The sequence below is a fragment of the Gadus morhua genome, chromosome 11, assembly GCF_902167405.1.
Source record: "Gadus morhua chromosome 11, gadMor3.0, whole genome shotgun sequence".
NCBI lineage: Eukaryota > Metazoa > Chordata > Actinopteri > Gadiformes > Gadidae > Gadus > Gadus morhua.
The window spans coordinates 25,030,196-25,045,388 of NC_044058.1; the positions used below are offsets into that span (position 1 = coordinate 25,030,196).

At 42.6% G+C, this 15,193-nt stretch overlaps 2 protein-coding genes and 1 long non-coding RNA gene across 7 annotated transcripts in view; 1 reads left to right on the forward strand and 2 right to left on the reverse strand.

Annotated features, from left to right (window-relative positions):
• Positions 1-4,238, forward strand: ykt6 (YKT6 v-SNARE homolog (S. cerevisiae)). The gene is made up of 8 exons (XM_030370731.1): positions 1-199; positions 478-645; positions 902-984; positions 1,359-1,459; positions 1,563-1,667; positions 2,011-2,076; positions 2,173-2,274; positions 2,375-4,238. Exons 2-8 carry the CDS (start codon positions 542-544, stop codon positions 2,408-2,410), a joined length of 597 nt encoding a protein of 198 aa, XP_030226591.1. The 5' UTR covers positions 1-199; positions 478-541; the 3' UTR covers positions 2,411-4,238.
• Positions 4,239-8,081: 3,843 nt separating this feature from the next.
• Positions 8,082-9,998, reverse strand: LOC115553300 (uncharacterized). Its single transcript, XR_003978423.1, has 3 exons — positions 9,477-9,998; positions 8,910-8,991; positions 8,082-8,591 (listed from the first exon to the last, which is right to left on the reverse strand). It is a non-coding gene; the product is annotated as an uncharacterized LOC115553300 (long non-coding RNA).
• A 1,961-nt stretch (positions 9,999-11,959) lies between these two features.
• The window catches only part of LOC115553485 (rho guanine nucleotide exchange factor 28), a 40,917-nt gene continuing 37,683 nt past the window's right edge, over positions 11,960-15,193 (reverse strand). For all 5 annotated transcript variants that reach the window (XM_030369781.1, XM_030369780.1, XM_030369782.1 and 2 more), the window contains 2 exons: positions 13,155-13,557; positions 11,960-12,807 (listed from right to left, as the gene is read on the reverse strand). In XM_030369781.1, the coding sequence (XP_030225641.1) occupies positions 12,620-12,807; positions 13,155-13,557 (591 nt within the window). In that variant the 3' untranslated portion in view covers positions 11,960-12,619. The remainder of the gene's footprint in view (positions 12,808-13,154; positions 13,558-15,193) is intronic.

Below are 15,193 nucleotides of genomic sequence, written 5' to 3' on the forward strand. Positions count from 1 at the left end.
CTCATATCCCGCTGGACATTTAATGGGTCGTGACGTGGTAATGGGTTGTTTTCCAGGTAGCATTTGGAAAATTTCTCTGCCCTAATCGAGTCTTACGTGCTCAAAAGTTGATGACAATTCTTTCAAACCCAGTGTTGTGCGAAGTTGGGAACTATTGTGTTTCCTGGACCAGGACCATCCTGTGTGGCTGCTCTGTGTGGTGAGGCCCGCACCTAGACCGACTAGCCACAGCCAATACATAGCATAGATAAAATAGGAGTTGTCATGACGTCATCCGCTCTATCTAACACTACTATACTATACTACGTTACATGTCCAAATATTTATTTATTTTGTAAGATGCCGACATGTTAGTAGAAAAACAGCAAGTTGGCACGTTAACCGCCTAATGTTAGCATTGACGTTAGAATTAGCACTCCTATATAAGCCGGATGAGTATGACTCGTGTGTTTCGTCTTGTGTTGTGTTGTTCACCAGATCATTCGGGGCTCGCTGCTCATATCTGCCGTGTGATTGACACCACCGCCACTTCTCAATCAACATGAAACTCTTCAGCCTCAGCATCCTTCATAAAGGGGCCACCAAATCCCACCTACTCAAGGCGGCCTACGACCTGTCTTCTTTCAGCTTCTTTCAGCGCTCCAGGTGGGTGTGACAACCACCACTACCCCCTCTCCAGTATTCCCGTGTACCTTTTCTAGACGGATGGTTATTACAATCTAGCTGTATCTTTATTCTCATTCGATTACAATGGTATAACGTTGGTGCTTCAAAGAAGAAAAATAGTGCTTAAATATTATCATTCGATAATTAGTGCTATTAATTTGCATTGAGCCATTGTTGATTTTACTAGTTGTCTGGTTTCAAAATCCTCATGTGCATCGTCTCATTTGGTTTGTAGTGTCCAGGAGTTCATGACATTCACCAGTGCCTTGATTGTTGAACGGACATCACATGGAAGCCGAGCCTCTGTCAAAGAACAAGGTTATATATGAGCACAAACATCCCTCCCAACGCTATGAAGGATTCCCCATTACCTCCTGACATATCCCCCACACACTAGCATAAATGCCTGGGTCCTCTACCAAAACCATACGGGTTCCTTCAGTCATCCTAATCAGTGCTTTATTTAAAAGGCTTATTTAATTAATTTGCTGTGCAGATAATTCAAATGAAACTGTCCATGTGCAGGCTATTCTATATAGTGTGGCCTGGGATTAAAGTGTCTGTCAAATGACAATATTAATAGTTGTTGACATCAGACGTAGACTCGTATTACCCATGTGACGTTAATGGCTCAACAGACGTGATATCCTAAAAGTTTTTATACCAAACAATGCTCCTGCTCCTTCCTCCAGAGTATCTTTGTCATGTGTACGTGAGGAACGACGACCTGAGTGCGGTCGTCATTGCTGACCATGAATACCCGCAGAGAGTCTGCTTCACACTGTTGGACAAGGTGGGCAGTGCGGCTGCACAGACAACCTGGAATCACTCACTCTGTCTTGACACTTACTCAGAATTAACCATTTTTGGGGGTGTCCTTTCTTAACATCTTTTAGGTTTTAGAGGAGTTCTCAAGGCAAGTGGACAGTATAGACTGGCCTTCTGGAAACCCTGAAACCATCAACTACAGATCCCTCGATCTTCACCTAGCTAAATACCAGGTACCTTTTTTAACCATGTGATACAGTTTGTGTGTTTAAATGAGCCGCAGTACAAATATTTAGCAGACGTTTTTCAACCGCTTTCATACAGTTTCGATGTTGCGTGCTAAAGTCAATTAAGATGATGCTGCCTGTATTTATATGCCAGATGTATTGCATGATACGTGATAAGCTTTACAGCTAAACAACCATTGGAGTTCAACTTTATAATTGCTATTTTATGTGGAATCTGAGTTAAAGTTTTGCCATGTTTTTCTGGTTTGTTTGTGTATAAAAAATACAAAAGTTTTAAAAGTAACAAGAATTGAATAAAAGGTGTATGAAGGCTTCTGTTTCTGGCTAGAATCCCAAGGAGGCGGATGCAATGACCAAAGTTCAGGCCGAACTGGACGAGACAAAGATTATTCTGGTGAGATATTTCTTGAGAAACCCTTGGAGGGCTTGTGGTCTCTGGTTGCTGGAGTTGCACAATGTTTCTAATGGGTTGTCCTATCTGTTTATCTAGCACAACACCATGGAGAGCCTGCTGGAGAGGGGGGAGAAACTGGATGATCTAGTGGCAAAGTCTGAACACTTGGGGAACCAGTCCAAAGCCTTTTACAAGACTGTAAGTCCTGGAACCTTGTTCCGAATGGGATAAATTGCCTTGCAGTCAGCAACCATTCCTAATTTTATTTTTATGCGTCTGTTTCTTTTTCTCTGTGCAGGCACGGAAGCAGAACTCATGCTGTGAAATCATGTGATGCCTCTGCCTTGTCCCCTCGGACATGCCTCTCTGCCTTTCTGCTATTCCTACGACTCCCATCATGCACCTGCCCCCAGCTCTCAGCACATGGGCCAGATGCTGCTCAGGGTTGACGGACTGGGAGACATGGTGGAAGACCACGGGCATCTAGGTCTGGCCTGACTGTTGGGAGCTAAAGGTGGCTGAATGGGGTTTAGTCAGGGAATTATTTTTGAACCTTTCAAAGTTAAACGTCATTGTGGTGTTTCAATGCCAGCTGAGGAGTTATAGCGTGAACTTGTGTATTGGTGGTGTATTGTTCAAATGTCTTTAATATTGCATTTTCGGTATACCGATTTTAAAATTTAAAGGTCCAGAATGGCGTTTAAGTTGTACTCCTAGGAAACCAGGAAAGAAAATTAACACTAGGTGTCTGTTTTTTTGTTTGAAGTAAAATCCTGACAATCTGCCATTCTTATTATAATCTAAAGGAAATGATAAAGAAAACGATTTCAAGGTTAAATCGCTCCCAAATCCAGAGACTGACATAGGCATAGTTGACTAGTGGTCACTGTTGATTTTCTCCCATTTGTTTCTGTTTGTTGATGTCAGCTGAGGTTCTGTCATGTTGGCCCAACCAGCAATGGGCCTTCTCGGATGCGACTGGACCTTTTTGATAACGATTATTAAAGTTTTCTTTGTTTTTGTTTTAAACCTCATGATGATGAGCAAACACTTTCAAACATTCCCATTTAGAATTGATGGACTTGTCATGACACAAATGTTTCTATGCTAATAGTTGGTGACAGTTTCAATGAGCTTGTGAGTAAAGTTGATGTTTGGCTTCAACACATTTATCGGATTAATGTGCTCTTGCATTGCGCCTTATCGCTTCATGAACCCAATGTCAAAGTTCTCCTTTCCTCACTCACAGTAGACTGGTTGTTGGATGCAAAACAGAGCCTAGATGTAATGAGATACATAGGCGTCTTGGATTTTAAGACCAGACCAGATGCATATAACCATGATATTCATGGAAACGGATGTGTAACTGAGTTCATTCCCACACCTGTTGGCAAAACCCTGTCCTCGACATGTTCTCGGACTGACTACATAATCCATGCCCGGTGTGTGTCTCCTGAATTTGCTACAGATAATTGAATAAACATCAGTAGACAAAGTTCATCCCATTTTGGTAACTAGACATAATCTCAATTTGTCAGATTCATCCAATGTACTTGTCACTTTTTGCTTTGGATTGACCTCTGGGAGATGGAACCGAATCTATTTAAGTTAAGACAGTGTTCTCAGTCAATAACCGATTATCCATTTAAGATGAAGAATTGCCTTTGGTATTGTGTCTGGGTGTCTTAAGAAGTCTAACTTTAAGTCTGCAGTTGGTGTGTGTGTGTGTTTGAGAGAGAGTTGTTGCTTCTACACCTTTTACAGTATTCATGTGGAATACCTTTTTTTTTCTTCTATTTTTTTGCTGACAGAAAATACACAGGCTAGAAAGGCAGGTTAGAGAATCCAAAACCTTGTAAGCCCACTTTGTTTCTGCATGGGTTATAGTCACCATGTGTCGCTCTGTCCAATTATAATTAGGTAAGTGTCAAACATGCTGCAACTATCTATTTACCAATACAATTGTTGTTCAACTCCAGTAACCATCACAACTTTGCATAGGGAACCTATATAGGTCTATATAGTCTGACAACAATTTGAGGAGTAGGCCAGAAACAATTCAAAGTCTTATATTATATCTGGTGGAAATTCTAATATAAAATCTGTCGCAGCCAAACTAATTTATAAATAAAAAAAACGAAATCTTCCATGGCTCAAATGTATGCAAGCGTGCGCAGTCGTTTTATTTTCTGATGTATTTCTCTTGTTGAAATAAAGGAATATTGATAACATAACGTTAATACGGCCTACTATTTTATCATTTGTCCGTATCTTGTAAGGAGAATTCTGTCACAAAATGTCCAAAAAAGTATTTAGCCTGGGGAAGGTGCAAAACATTAGCAAAGTATTTTTTTAAATTAATGCCTCGAATAGTCCGGTTAAATAGATGTTTTTTTTTAATCAAACAGAGATTTCGTTCAATCACTACTCTACTACAACGTTAATCTTTCCATGCCTTAGATCCTGTTTGACAAGGTCACCATGACGCGTCGAAACCATGATGAAACTTTCTCAGACGTGAAGCGAAAAAATGTGCTGAATGCGGAATGGGAGCCCTTTTTCTGATTGGGTGTTGAAAAAGAGTGTTCACAAGAAGATTGAACTAAACACAGACTATAACTATTGACTAAAACTATTTGAGAAACTATTTGAGAAAATGCGTGATTGGATACAATATAGTGTCACTTAAATGAAAATTTACAGCAGTCAAAGAAACCTATTGATTTAGGCCCAATCCCATTTCTACCCCTTACCCCTTCCCCTTCCCCCTTCAAATCAAGGGGGAGGGGTAAGGGTAAGGGGTAGGGATGGGATTGGGCCTTAGTTTTCTCTGGTCGACATGTATTTGTTTATTAATTATTTTTTTTGATGCGTTAGGCCTATGTGATGCCATGCTTCAAGCCATTACAAAATCGACCTTCTAGTGACATCACATGCACATCTGTTCACCCAGATGTATGATGGATAGATCAACCTACCAGTTGGTACAGTCCACTTGGTAGGCTGGTAGGTTGATACATCTCATAGTTTGCTTGTGACGTCACTATAACAATTTGAAGTAGCTTGGCATGTCAACATCACACATCGGTGGTAAAAGAAGCACTTATAATCAGATTCGACAAACCCTAGAGGAGATCTGTTTGTTTATTTCGCCTTGTATCAAATCGATGTCCTAACATTATTTCGACCTGCTCCAAAACCACCCACTTTTCGTTGAAATATCTTGTTCTTTTAGTTAATTATTTCGAGTTGCTAAGTGTTGATTTTGGTGTTATTTTAACACTTGCAGTGCTAAAATAGCTCTGTGGGTGGTGTTGTTGAAGAGTTGTAATGCCCTCTTACTCAGGGTTAATTCCGTATCCGGTTTTAACGCGCTCTTTTTCTTGAACTCGAGTTTGGTAGAGAAAGCCCAGCATCTGGAAGGGTGATATAACTTACACAATTTGGAAAGGTGAGGACCAGATATATTTACTTATTTAGCAAGTTACTCTTGATTTAAAAATAAGTGTTCATACGGTAAGTGGGACATTCCTGACGTGGCCGTAGGCTACGACATGCGGCCGAGCTCCCGGAGCCGCGCGGCTACTAGTTCATGACAGTACTGGACATATCTCCATGTCCCATTTGCCCCCCTTTGATGGCAATATCCTCACTATAGTAAAGACATTTTCTTTATAACATGGATAACAAGCAAAAACAAAAAATCGCTATTAGGCGCTAATCGCCAGTTAGCGAACATGCTAAACAAACTTTACAACATGGATGATAGTTCAGGCAGTACTGGACATATCTTTATGTGCCACTTTGTTCAACAAAATGGGACAATGATATCCATATCATTTGTCCCTAACCCCAAATCAGTGCTGCTAATGAGCACCTCAGCTTGCTGCTAAAGCTTTCACTACTCTAGCTGCTACGGTGTTTCGGTTCAACTCGTGACCGTTTTAACTGGTCACGAGTCGGCGGAGAAGCAAAGGGCCACCCTCCTACAAATGGGTCTGCCAGACCTGAAGGTTCTGCAGGATTGCCCCACCCGGTGGAACTCAACCTTCTACATGTTGAAGCGTTTTGTGAAACTGAGGGATGCAATCATCACCACCCTGGCTTTGGTGAATCCCGCAGTGACCACCTTTACCCATGAGGAGTGGGAGGCCATTGAAGAGGCATGCGAGGTGCTGCAGCCATATGAAGAGGTGACAGTGGAGAAGGGTATGTATTTAATCTATTTATTTAATTTATGTAATTAAATTCATTGGGGCATAATAAATGACATGACATATATGACACATGGTAAATAAAAAGATGAATGTATTTCAATACATAGATAAAAGGTCAATAGATAAAAATATGGTCAATAAATAGATAAATACATGGTTAATAAATAGATAAACAAATTCATAAATATTTTATTTAAAACACATTTTAAAAAGGTTCCACATAACAAAGATGACCCTCTACAACTGTGTCCTATCTGTAGCTAGGTGACTGCCTCCAAAATAATTATTTTGGCACGGGGTCTGCAGAGGGTCATTGCAAACCACCTGAGGACCGGCCGCTTCAAGCGGCCTTTGGTGGTGTCCCTTATAACCGCACTCAACGCTGAGATGGCCAAGCGTTTCCACAGGATTGAGTTCAACTCCTTGCTGTGGGAATCCTCCATCCTTGACCCCAGATTCAAGAGGAAGACCTCCTCTGATGACCAGGCAGCCACCGAGGCCTTCCAAAGGCTCACAACTGCTGCAGCACAGGCGACCACCTCCAATCCATCCCAGCAGGAAGCTCTGGTGGAACAAGGAGCTGCGGGGGGACAACCATCAGAAGAGAGCCTGATCTGGGGTGACTTCGACGTGCAGGTCTCGGGGCTCGTCGGTCACATTAGTGCAGGTGCGGAAGCGTCCCTCGAGATCCGGTCCTTCCTGCAAGAGGCACTGATCCCTAGGTCCTCTAACCCTCTGACCTGGTGGAAAAGTCGATCGGTGATCTATCCGAGGCTCACTCAGCTAATGATGGAGAGATTGTGTGTGGTCGCCACGTCAGTGCCATCTGAACGAGTGTTCAGTAAGATGGGGCTGATCATTTCAGTCTCCCTCCAAGGCGCAGCAAGTCACGTTCCTGAATGCGAACCTGAAGTGAACATTCAGGCTTCTTCAGTTCCCAGAGGTTCTTGGGTTTTCTTTTTGCCATCACGGTTGGTCAAAGGACAAAAATGTTTGTTAAATGGCAATGTTCGGTTTTGTTCCCTACCCCTGAGGATGGACACTGGGTTACAGCGGCCCTCACAAATCCGATGCCGAACATGAATGTTAACATTGAAGATTTTGGATGCACTACCTGTATGTAGAGGGCAAAGTCTTTTAGAAAAGGTATAGTTTGTGGTTTAATAAGCTTGCTTTGTCCCATTGTCTTCCACATCATGCCTGATATAGACCTGTATTGTTTACAGACAAATCATGGGGTAGCCTATATTTAAAAAGAAAATAATAATTTCCAAAACCTTATTTCACTCTTTTTGTAGGAAAACAGGCATCTGGTTATGGCAGATTTCACCAAAGCCTGACTGATGAACAAAAGGCTGCAATGGACAGAATGGAGCGAACACAGAGACTGAATGAAGAGCGTGAGGAGAGGGTCATGTCTAGATTTTTGGAAGAAAGTGCTCGTTCGACCGAGCGTTTGGTAGGGCAGCTATTTGAGGGCCTCAGGTCTTTTTAAATTTAATACAATCTATATATATATATATATATCTATATATATATATCTATATACATATATATCTATATACCTATATATATATATATATATATATATATATATATATATATATATATATATATATATATATATCTATATATATATCTATATATCTATATATATCTATATATCTATATATCTATATATCTATATATATATACATACAATTTGATATGGGGTACATTAAAAAAAAATATATATTAAAGTTCCCCATCAATGAATAAACAAATTAATAAGGTGAACAGACATTGATGTGAAAATATTGTTGTTATTTATTAAATATTTGTTCCACCATTATGTTCCCTTAACCATACGTGTTTAAATGAATAGAGATGACCCCTGCGAAGGGGAAAGTGAGTGGCCATATATCCTGTAACCACGGCCCTTTCGTGGTCACCATGTTCATTAATATTTGCTGGCAGGCTGAGGATAGATTCCGTCTAGAGTTGCAGCCTCTTCCAACCGGTTTACGTGTTCCCTCTGAAGCTGGCAAAAATTGTGCAAAGCACAGCAGCTATGACAGTCGGTGTGAATGTGAATTGGAAGTCACTACGTTTCAACAGAACACGCCATCTTGCCTTTAGAATTCCAAAGGTATTTTCCACCCCAACCCGGAACGAACTTGGATAAACATTGAAAGATTCCTGCTCTGGAGATAGTAGTGGGGAGCTGAGATGTCCTTTAACCAGCCACGGAAGGAGCGGATATGCAGGATCCCCAACAACGACTAGCCTGATGCTCTCTCCCTCGATGATTTTATCACCCTAAAATAGAAAGACAGAAGTAAAACATTAATTAATGCCACGGTATTTCACAGACAAGTAGTCGTATAAAATGCTGGTTAAACCCAAAGAAAGTCTCAAGTCGAGCTGCAGGTGGTCATCGCACCACTGGGGTTGCTTTGACCCCTTTTGGGGTCTGTTTCTCATGGACTATGGCCTACTAGGCCTTTGTGTTTATGTCAAAAGAAAGACGAATGTTAATATGCCAAAGTAAATCCAGACACTCCTGAATGAATTAAACAGGACCTTAATTTAATTGACCTTAATTGACCTTCTGACTAGCCCTGCTAGTGGACTCACCTTAGGCAGTAGATGGGCTTTTTGGAAGAGATCCGAGTTACGGGGAACACTGGCGTCGTGTGCGCTACCGGGCATCTTAAAGCTGATGTTCCAGAACCCGGAAACAAGCCAAGTAGGCCTAATTTGATTTGACAAGAGGTATTCCATGAGTGCTGATATACAGTATAACAGCACTGGGACATTTAACTATTTTTGCAGGTGTACCGTTTGCAGGGGTTCTAATAACCGTTAATGTTAATTACGGTCTTTATGTAGCTTACTTTGTAACAAACTTATATTTGTGTTGGAAGAGCCAAATAAATCATTAAATAATAAAAAAAACATCATAATCGGTTGTTGCTTATTACTGTTGTAGAGCTGTTGTATGAAATCAATATCAAACGCGAGAGGGAGTGCTGTTGGCTACTGAATATCAGCGCGGTTGTGATTCGGTTCAGTTACGAGGCCGTAGGTATAGGCAGAGTGCCCACGATCAACACAGCCGTTAAATAACTTTCATATCACTTTGAACCAGCCTTTATATTATAGACAGAAAATAGAGTGAGGAAAGTGCAAAAGAGTGCTTACCAAAATCGTCGACAACTGCCTGGAGCACATAGGACGGCCAGCCTTTTCGGTTGACAAAGTCTTGTACCCATCTGAAGGGGGCAACATGGGGATGTGTGTGCCATCAATGATGCCCATCACATTTGGCAAGTGGTAGCTGGCCTTGAATCTGGATGCGATGTATAGGGCCTCCTCCTCCGTTGGTACCCTTATGAGGTCTTTAGGTCCTTGCACCATACTTTTGCAGATCATATAACCAAACTTTTTAACGGTACTTTTATGCAACCCGAACTGAATAGCGATCAGCCTATATTCGGCGCTTCTGCCTAACTTGTACAGTACCATGGCAACCCTCATTGGCAACGGTATTGCTCTTCGTACAGTTACCTCCTCCGGCGATATATTCTCCATGAGCTCGCATTCACGAACGACTGCCGACTCATCCTAAAATGTTCTCGCCATTCCTGGTCACTAAATTCCTGTACGTCCACACCAGAAGCGAATTGAGAGAGCGACCAAATCGACCAACGCTACCAGCGGCCAAAGTTGAGCGACCAGAGCGTCCAAAAAAAGTTGAAAACTGTTTAACTTTATGCAAATTACTATGACGCGTTTCAGCGGCAAAACACTGACAGCCAATCGGAATGTAGACGCTCTTCGCTTGCGAGGATCCCAGGGAACACCGGCAGGCACTTTTGAATTGTACGTCATGAGCGACTTGAGCGACCAAAGCGAACAGAAATATTCGCAGCGAAACTTTATGAGCTTCTGGTGGGAACGTACAGTAGACCACTCTCTCCCATCAGTCTTGGCTGCGGACTCGCATCCAAATTCCTCTTGTTTGCGACAGAGGTGGGGGTAAATATAAAGATCGGACGAGAAATTGACGAAGCTGTGCTGTCCTCCTCCTTAATTGAAGGAGCAGGCACAGAAAAGCTCTCTCCTGCTGTGCTTTCATTAAAATCAAATTTAAAATCCCAAATAGTGATAAGACATCCATTATGTCGCCGATGGTCCAGAGATGTGTCAGGTGTGCGCGAGAGACATAAAGGACACTTTTGTTACTGCCATGTATACCGTACATTCGGATCACATTTTAGGAACAGATCTATTCCGCATAGAAATCTATGCGGAACAGATGTGCCATGTAAACGCGGCTCCTGACTCAGAGTCAGCAGAACCGTGCACAAACACATTCCATCATTCGATTCACCATTCGATTCACCGGAAACTCGACTGAACCAGTTCAGTCGAGTTTCCGGTAGCACAGAGTCTGACTGACTCAGCTGAGAACCATGCAATGGGTGCATTCCATGATGCGATTCACCGCTACCGGAAACGGAAACTGGACTGACTGAACGAACGAACAATTCGCGAACGACTCCTCTTGGCCAACTGACTGACGCGAACTGGTTAACGGAAACAAATCATTAAATCAACCACTGGTCTGTAGTGCCGTAAAGCAATTCGGTGCTTCGCGAGACCTGAGGCCTGAGACTCCCGCGAGAGTGGGCGGCGGGTCGCCGGCAGAACTTGCATATTCCCTTTTCCCGCCAAGATAAGCCAGGGGGAGTCGAAACAATGACCAATCGACCCAAGTGTTAAAGAACCATCACAATGACTCTTAACCTTTTATGTTAATGTTAATTAAGCCAAAAAAGTTGCATAGTTCCCCTTTTATAAAACACATCCAATACACGGAATGTCCGCTGGTGACGCCACTGAGGCCATAGTAGGCCAACAATGCTCCTAGCATCCTACGAGTAGTACCCCTGGAGTCAAGGTTAGCTACGAGCGTTTTCACGACGTTCGTTACCAACGATGCTTTCGGGAAACGGAGTGAAAACTGTACGATGCTCGTACGACGCACTCCACGATCCATTTAGGCTAACGATAGTTTCGGGAAACGGGGCCCTGGTTGGCGAGCCATCGCACCACAAGTGTTTGGATAGTATTGAAAGCCTGGAGCTGAAGGATGTCTGGGGAAGGATGCTCCTGGCCTAACCAGAGAATCATGTCAATTATCTATCACAATTTGTCCCAATAAATATTCACATAATGTAATCAGCCATTAAGAAGTAGATGCAAACTTACCAGCTTCAAAGTAGCATCCAGTTATTTGCAGACGATGTTAGAATGTATAAAAACAGCTTAAGAATTAAAGTTTTCCTCAAGTCCATATTTCACGAATTGAGCATTAAACTTACGAACTCAAAAGATTTATCACAAATGGATCACGACAGTTTAAATGGGTCAGTTGAGGTGCCAAATGTTGAAAGCCTCGTCCTACTGTTGTGAAGCAACAGCAATACGGTTGCTTCACAACAGTAGGACGAGGCTTTCAAGGGAAGAGATTAGCAAATTGTTGATGACAAAACTGACCACACACACACACACACACACACACACACACACACACACACACACACACACACACACACACACACACACACACACACACACACACACACACACACACACACACAATAATTATAATCAATACATTTCAGCTTCAAGATTCTTTATAATAGTTACATTGCAGGTGTCTTTTTATTCAATTTGTATTTAACAATATAATATTAGACATTTAACGGTGAAAAAGCTTTAAAGATACAAATATGTCCGTTTTCAATACCATGTGCGTAGTAAGCCTTTTCCCATAACTATACATATATTTAAAATGAGTACATCCAAACTTAAATATCCTGCCCTAAAGAATTGCGTCAGAATTTTGACAGAGGGATATACTTATTATAGAAAGTTTACGCTGGAAAGGGTTGTTGTTATCATTATTCTGCGTACATATAAATATATAGCAGTAAGTGCTTATGGTTCCCCCTACATCAACGTTACAGGAAACAGCAGTCTGATAAGTGCAACAGCACAGGTCACAAGAAACATTTAACTTGCACTGCATGGACACAAGCACAAGAGCTGATTTGCTTAGAACTTGTTTTGATATAGAGGCACAAGAGGTAACGATTATATTGATCATTTAACCCAAATGGCAAGTTGGCACAGAAATGAATAAAAGGCACAAATGTATTATTACTCTGACAGACCAGTACACACACACACACACATACACGCACACACACCAGACCCACTAACCCCGTCCTGTTAGGGCTAGCTTCCAGTCGTTCTCATCAGTCCTCGCAAGACATTCAGAGGTACACAATGTTCTCCTCGCCCTCCTCCCCGCTCTGTCCATCCAGAGCCAGGTAGGCCTGAGGGCTGAGGAGGGGGGTGAGTGAGGCGGAGGAGGGGTAGTCGTCCTCGTAGAGCCCCAGACCTGTGACCACGGGCCTCCACGACCCCTGAGAGACGCGCTCCAACGGGGGGCTGAGGTCAGCTGATATATGGGGGGGGGGGGAGAAGAGAGAGAGAGAGAGAGAGAGAGAGAGAGAGAGAGAGAGAGAGAGAGAGAGAGAGAGAGAGAGAGAGAGAGAGAGAGAGAGAGAGAGAGAGAGAAATTCATTATGAAAGTGCTATTTGGTTGGATTCAGGTTGGAAAAACACTGCTGCGGCTGATCCACCAATAGTTAATGGGTGTGTACATGGTAAAAAGAAAGCAGTAAATATAAACAGCTCTTTTACAACCCTCGTTCTGAACAACCCAATAAAGAGAACTGAAGACAAATAGGATCCAGTAACTAAATAAAAACGACTGCTAAACACAAAAATGCTAGGTATGCTTACTGCCGCCGTTGTTGTTGTTCTGGAGCTGCGAGCTTCGCCCCGGCGTGCCGATGGATCGGCTGCGACCGTAGATTATGGAATGTCTGTCGGGCGGTGGCGGTAGCGGCAGCGGGGGCTTGGCGAGTGCCTGGCTGAGGAGTGTGTTGAGGCTGTTGTAGAGGCCGGGGCTGTGGAGCAGAGCGTTGTTCTGGAGCTTCCTGGGCCCCGCAGGGGGACTCTCGTGCTGGTGGTTGCTGTGGTGGTGGTGGTGGTGGTGGTGGAGGAGGGGGTGGTGGTGGTGTGCGAGCAGGGGGTGGTGGTGGGGGTGGTTGTTCTGCTGCGGGGGAGGCCGGAGAGGGGGCGCCTCGTTCTCGTGCACGGAGCAGCTGCCGTCCAGGCTGCCAGAGCGACTGTGGACCGACACCTGGAGGAGAGGAAGGAGACGAGAGGAATGAGATGAGGGAGGAAAAAAAAGGATGATGGAGGTGAGAGGAGAGTGAGAGGGAAAGTGAGGAAGATGAAGATTGAGGAACAGGAGATGAAGATGAATATTAAGGAAGAGGAAGATGACTTGGCAGGGAAGAGACTTATGGGCCCAATCTAGAGATGTCCGATATTATCGGCCCACCGATATTATCGGCCCGATATTAGCATAAAAATGTAATATCGGTCAATATCGGTATCGGATTTTTTTTGCCTTAAAACCGATTTTTTTTTTAGATTTTTTTTTTTTTATTTATAGCTCAAATAAATGTTTTCAAAATTGTGCAGTACAGTGCACATTGTAATTGACTCATATTTGTGCATTTATTCAATTAAGGTTATTGAGTTTTAGTTAAAGAAACATACTGCTATGTTGCACATAGTTGTTCAGGTACAATGTTTTATCATTTGTGAAGTCAAGTTTGCCCTATTTGTTGTGGGCATTGTCAAGATTATCTCAGGGAGAGTGTAATCCAAACTGTTGTCTGAGACCATTAAAAAAATAAAAATAAACATGGCACTTTTCCCTTAAATTAAGTTGAAGTATTTTTCTTATTTTGCACAGACAATGTTAACATTTGGAAAGCCTTGTTGCATTCAAGAATGCATCCAGTGGGGCATCACAATAACATTAAGCATGTTGTGTTAATTCCACAACAGGAGATATGTAATGTTACCTAAATTAGGTTTGAGGAAAAATAAATAACCCAAATATCGACATCGGTATCGGCTGATATCGGAATCGAAAATTTAGAGTTGGACAATATCGCATATCGGATATCGGCAAAAAAGCCAATATCGGACATCCCTAGCCCAATCCCAACGTGAGCCCTGAGGACTGAGGTCTAAGGACTCACAGACTTAATTTATCTCAGGTGCTAAGTGAGTGTGTGAGGCCACATGGGCTCAGATAGGTATAGATGGGATTGGGACAGCACTTCACGAGAGCACGTGTTACCTTGGCAACGTTTAATGACAAAGATGCTGCTGACACGTGCCGGTTTGGGAATTTTTAGCTTCTTTTTGTTTTTTTGTAAATGCAATGAAAACAAGCGGCTACAGCAATTTATTGATATTAGAAAATATAATAATCATGAGACAGAACAGGCTACATTTGGCTGAATTATAAAAGGTATAATTAGTTACATGAAGAGCCGTTTGGGAGCCAAAAGAGCCGGCTCTTGTTGGTGAGCTGATCCAAATGATCCGGCTCACTAAAAAAAGGCTGAAATTCCCATCTAGTGGCGCATTGACAGTAGCGTGTTCTTGTTGCTTACCTTCCTAATTTCCGGATTTCCCTATGTCTCTGCGGTAAACGTCACAACGCTTTGTCTGCACTGATGCATATTGACGGAAAGGGCTCGGTAAGTATGGGCCCAAACCCTCACACCCGGAATTCGACATTCGGACAGCCCTAAAACCTTAATAATTTTGCAAGATTTTTACTAATAATTTACTAATTACTAGTAAACCGGATTTGACATCACCAGCACGATTGTTTGGATGAGCACAAGAAATGTCTCCTAGGTGGCGTGCATTAACGGACATCGCTACAGTGCGTCATCAAATCCAGTAGC

Excerpts from the sequence above, each read along its gene's own strand:
- ykt6 (XM_030370731.1), top strand. The coding sequence starts at position 542 with ATGAAACTCTTCAGCCTCAGCATCCTTCATAAAGGGGCCACCAAATCC. Across the intron at positions 646-901 it reads AGCTTCTTTCAGCGCTCCAG|TGTCCAGGAGTTCATGACAT; the intron begins GTGGGTGTGACA and ends TTTGGTTTGTAG. Across the intron at positions 2,275-2,374 it reads CCAAAGCCTTTTACAAGACT|GCACGGAAGCAGAACTCATG; the intron begins GTAAGTCCTGGA and ends TTCTCTGTGCAG.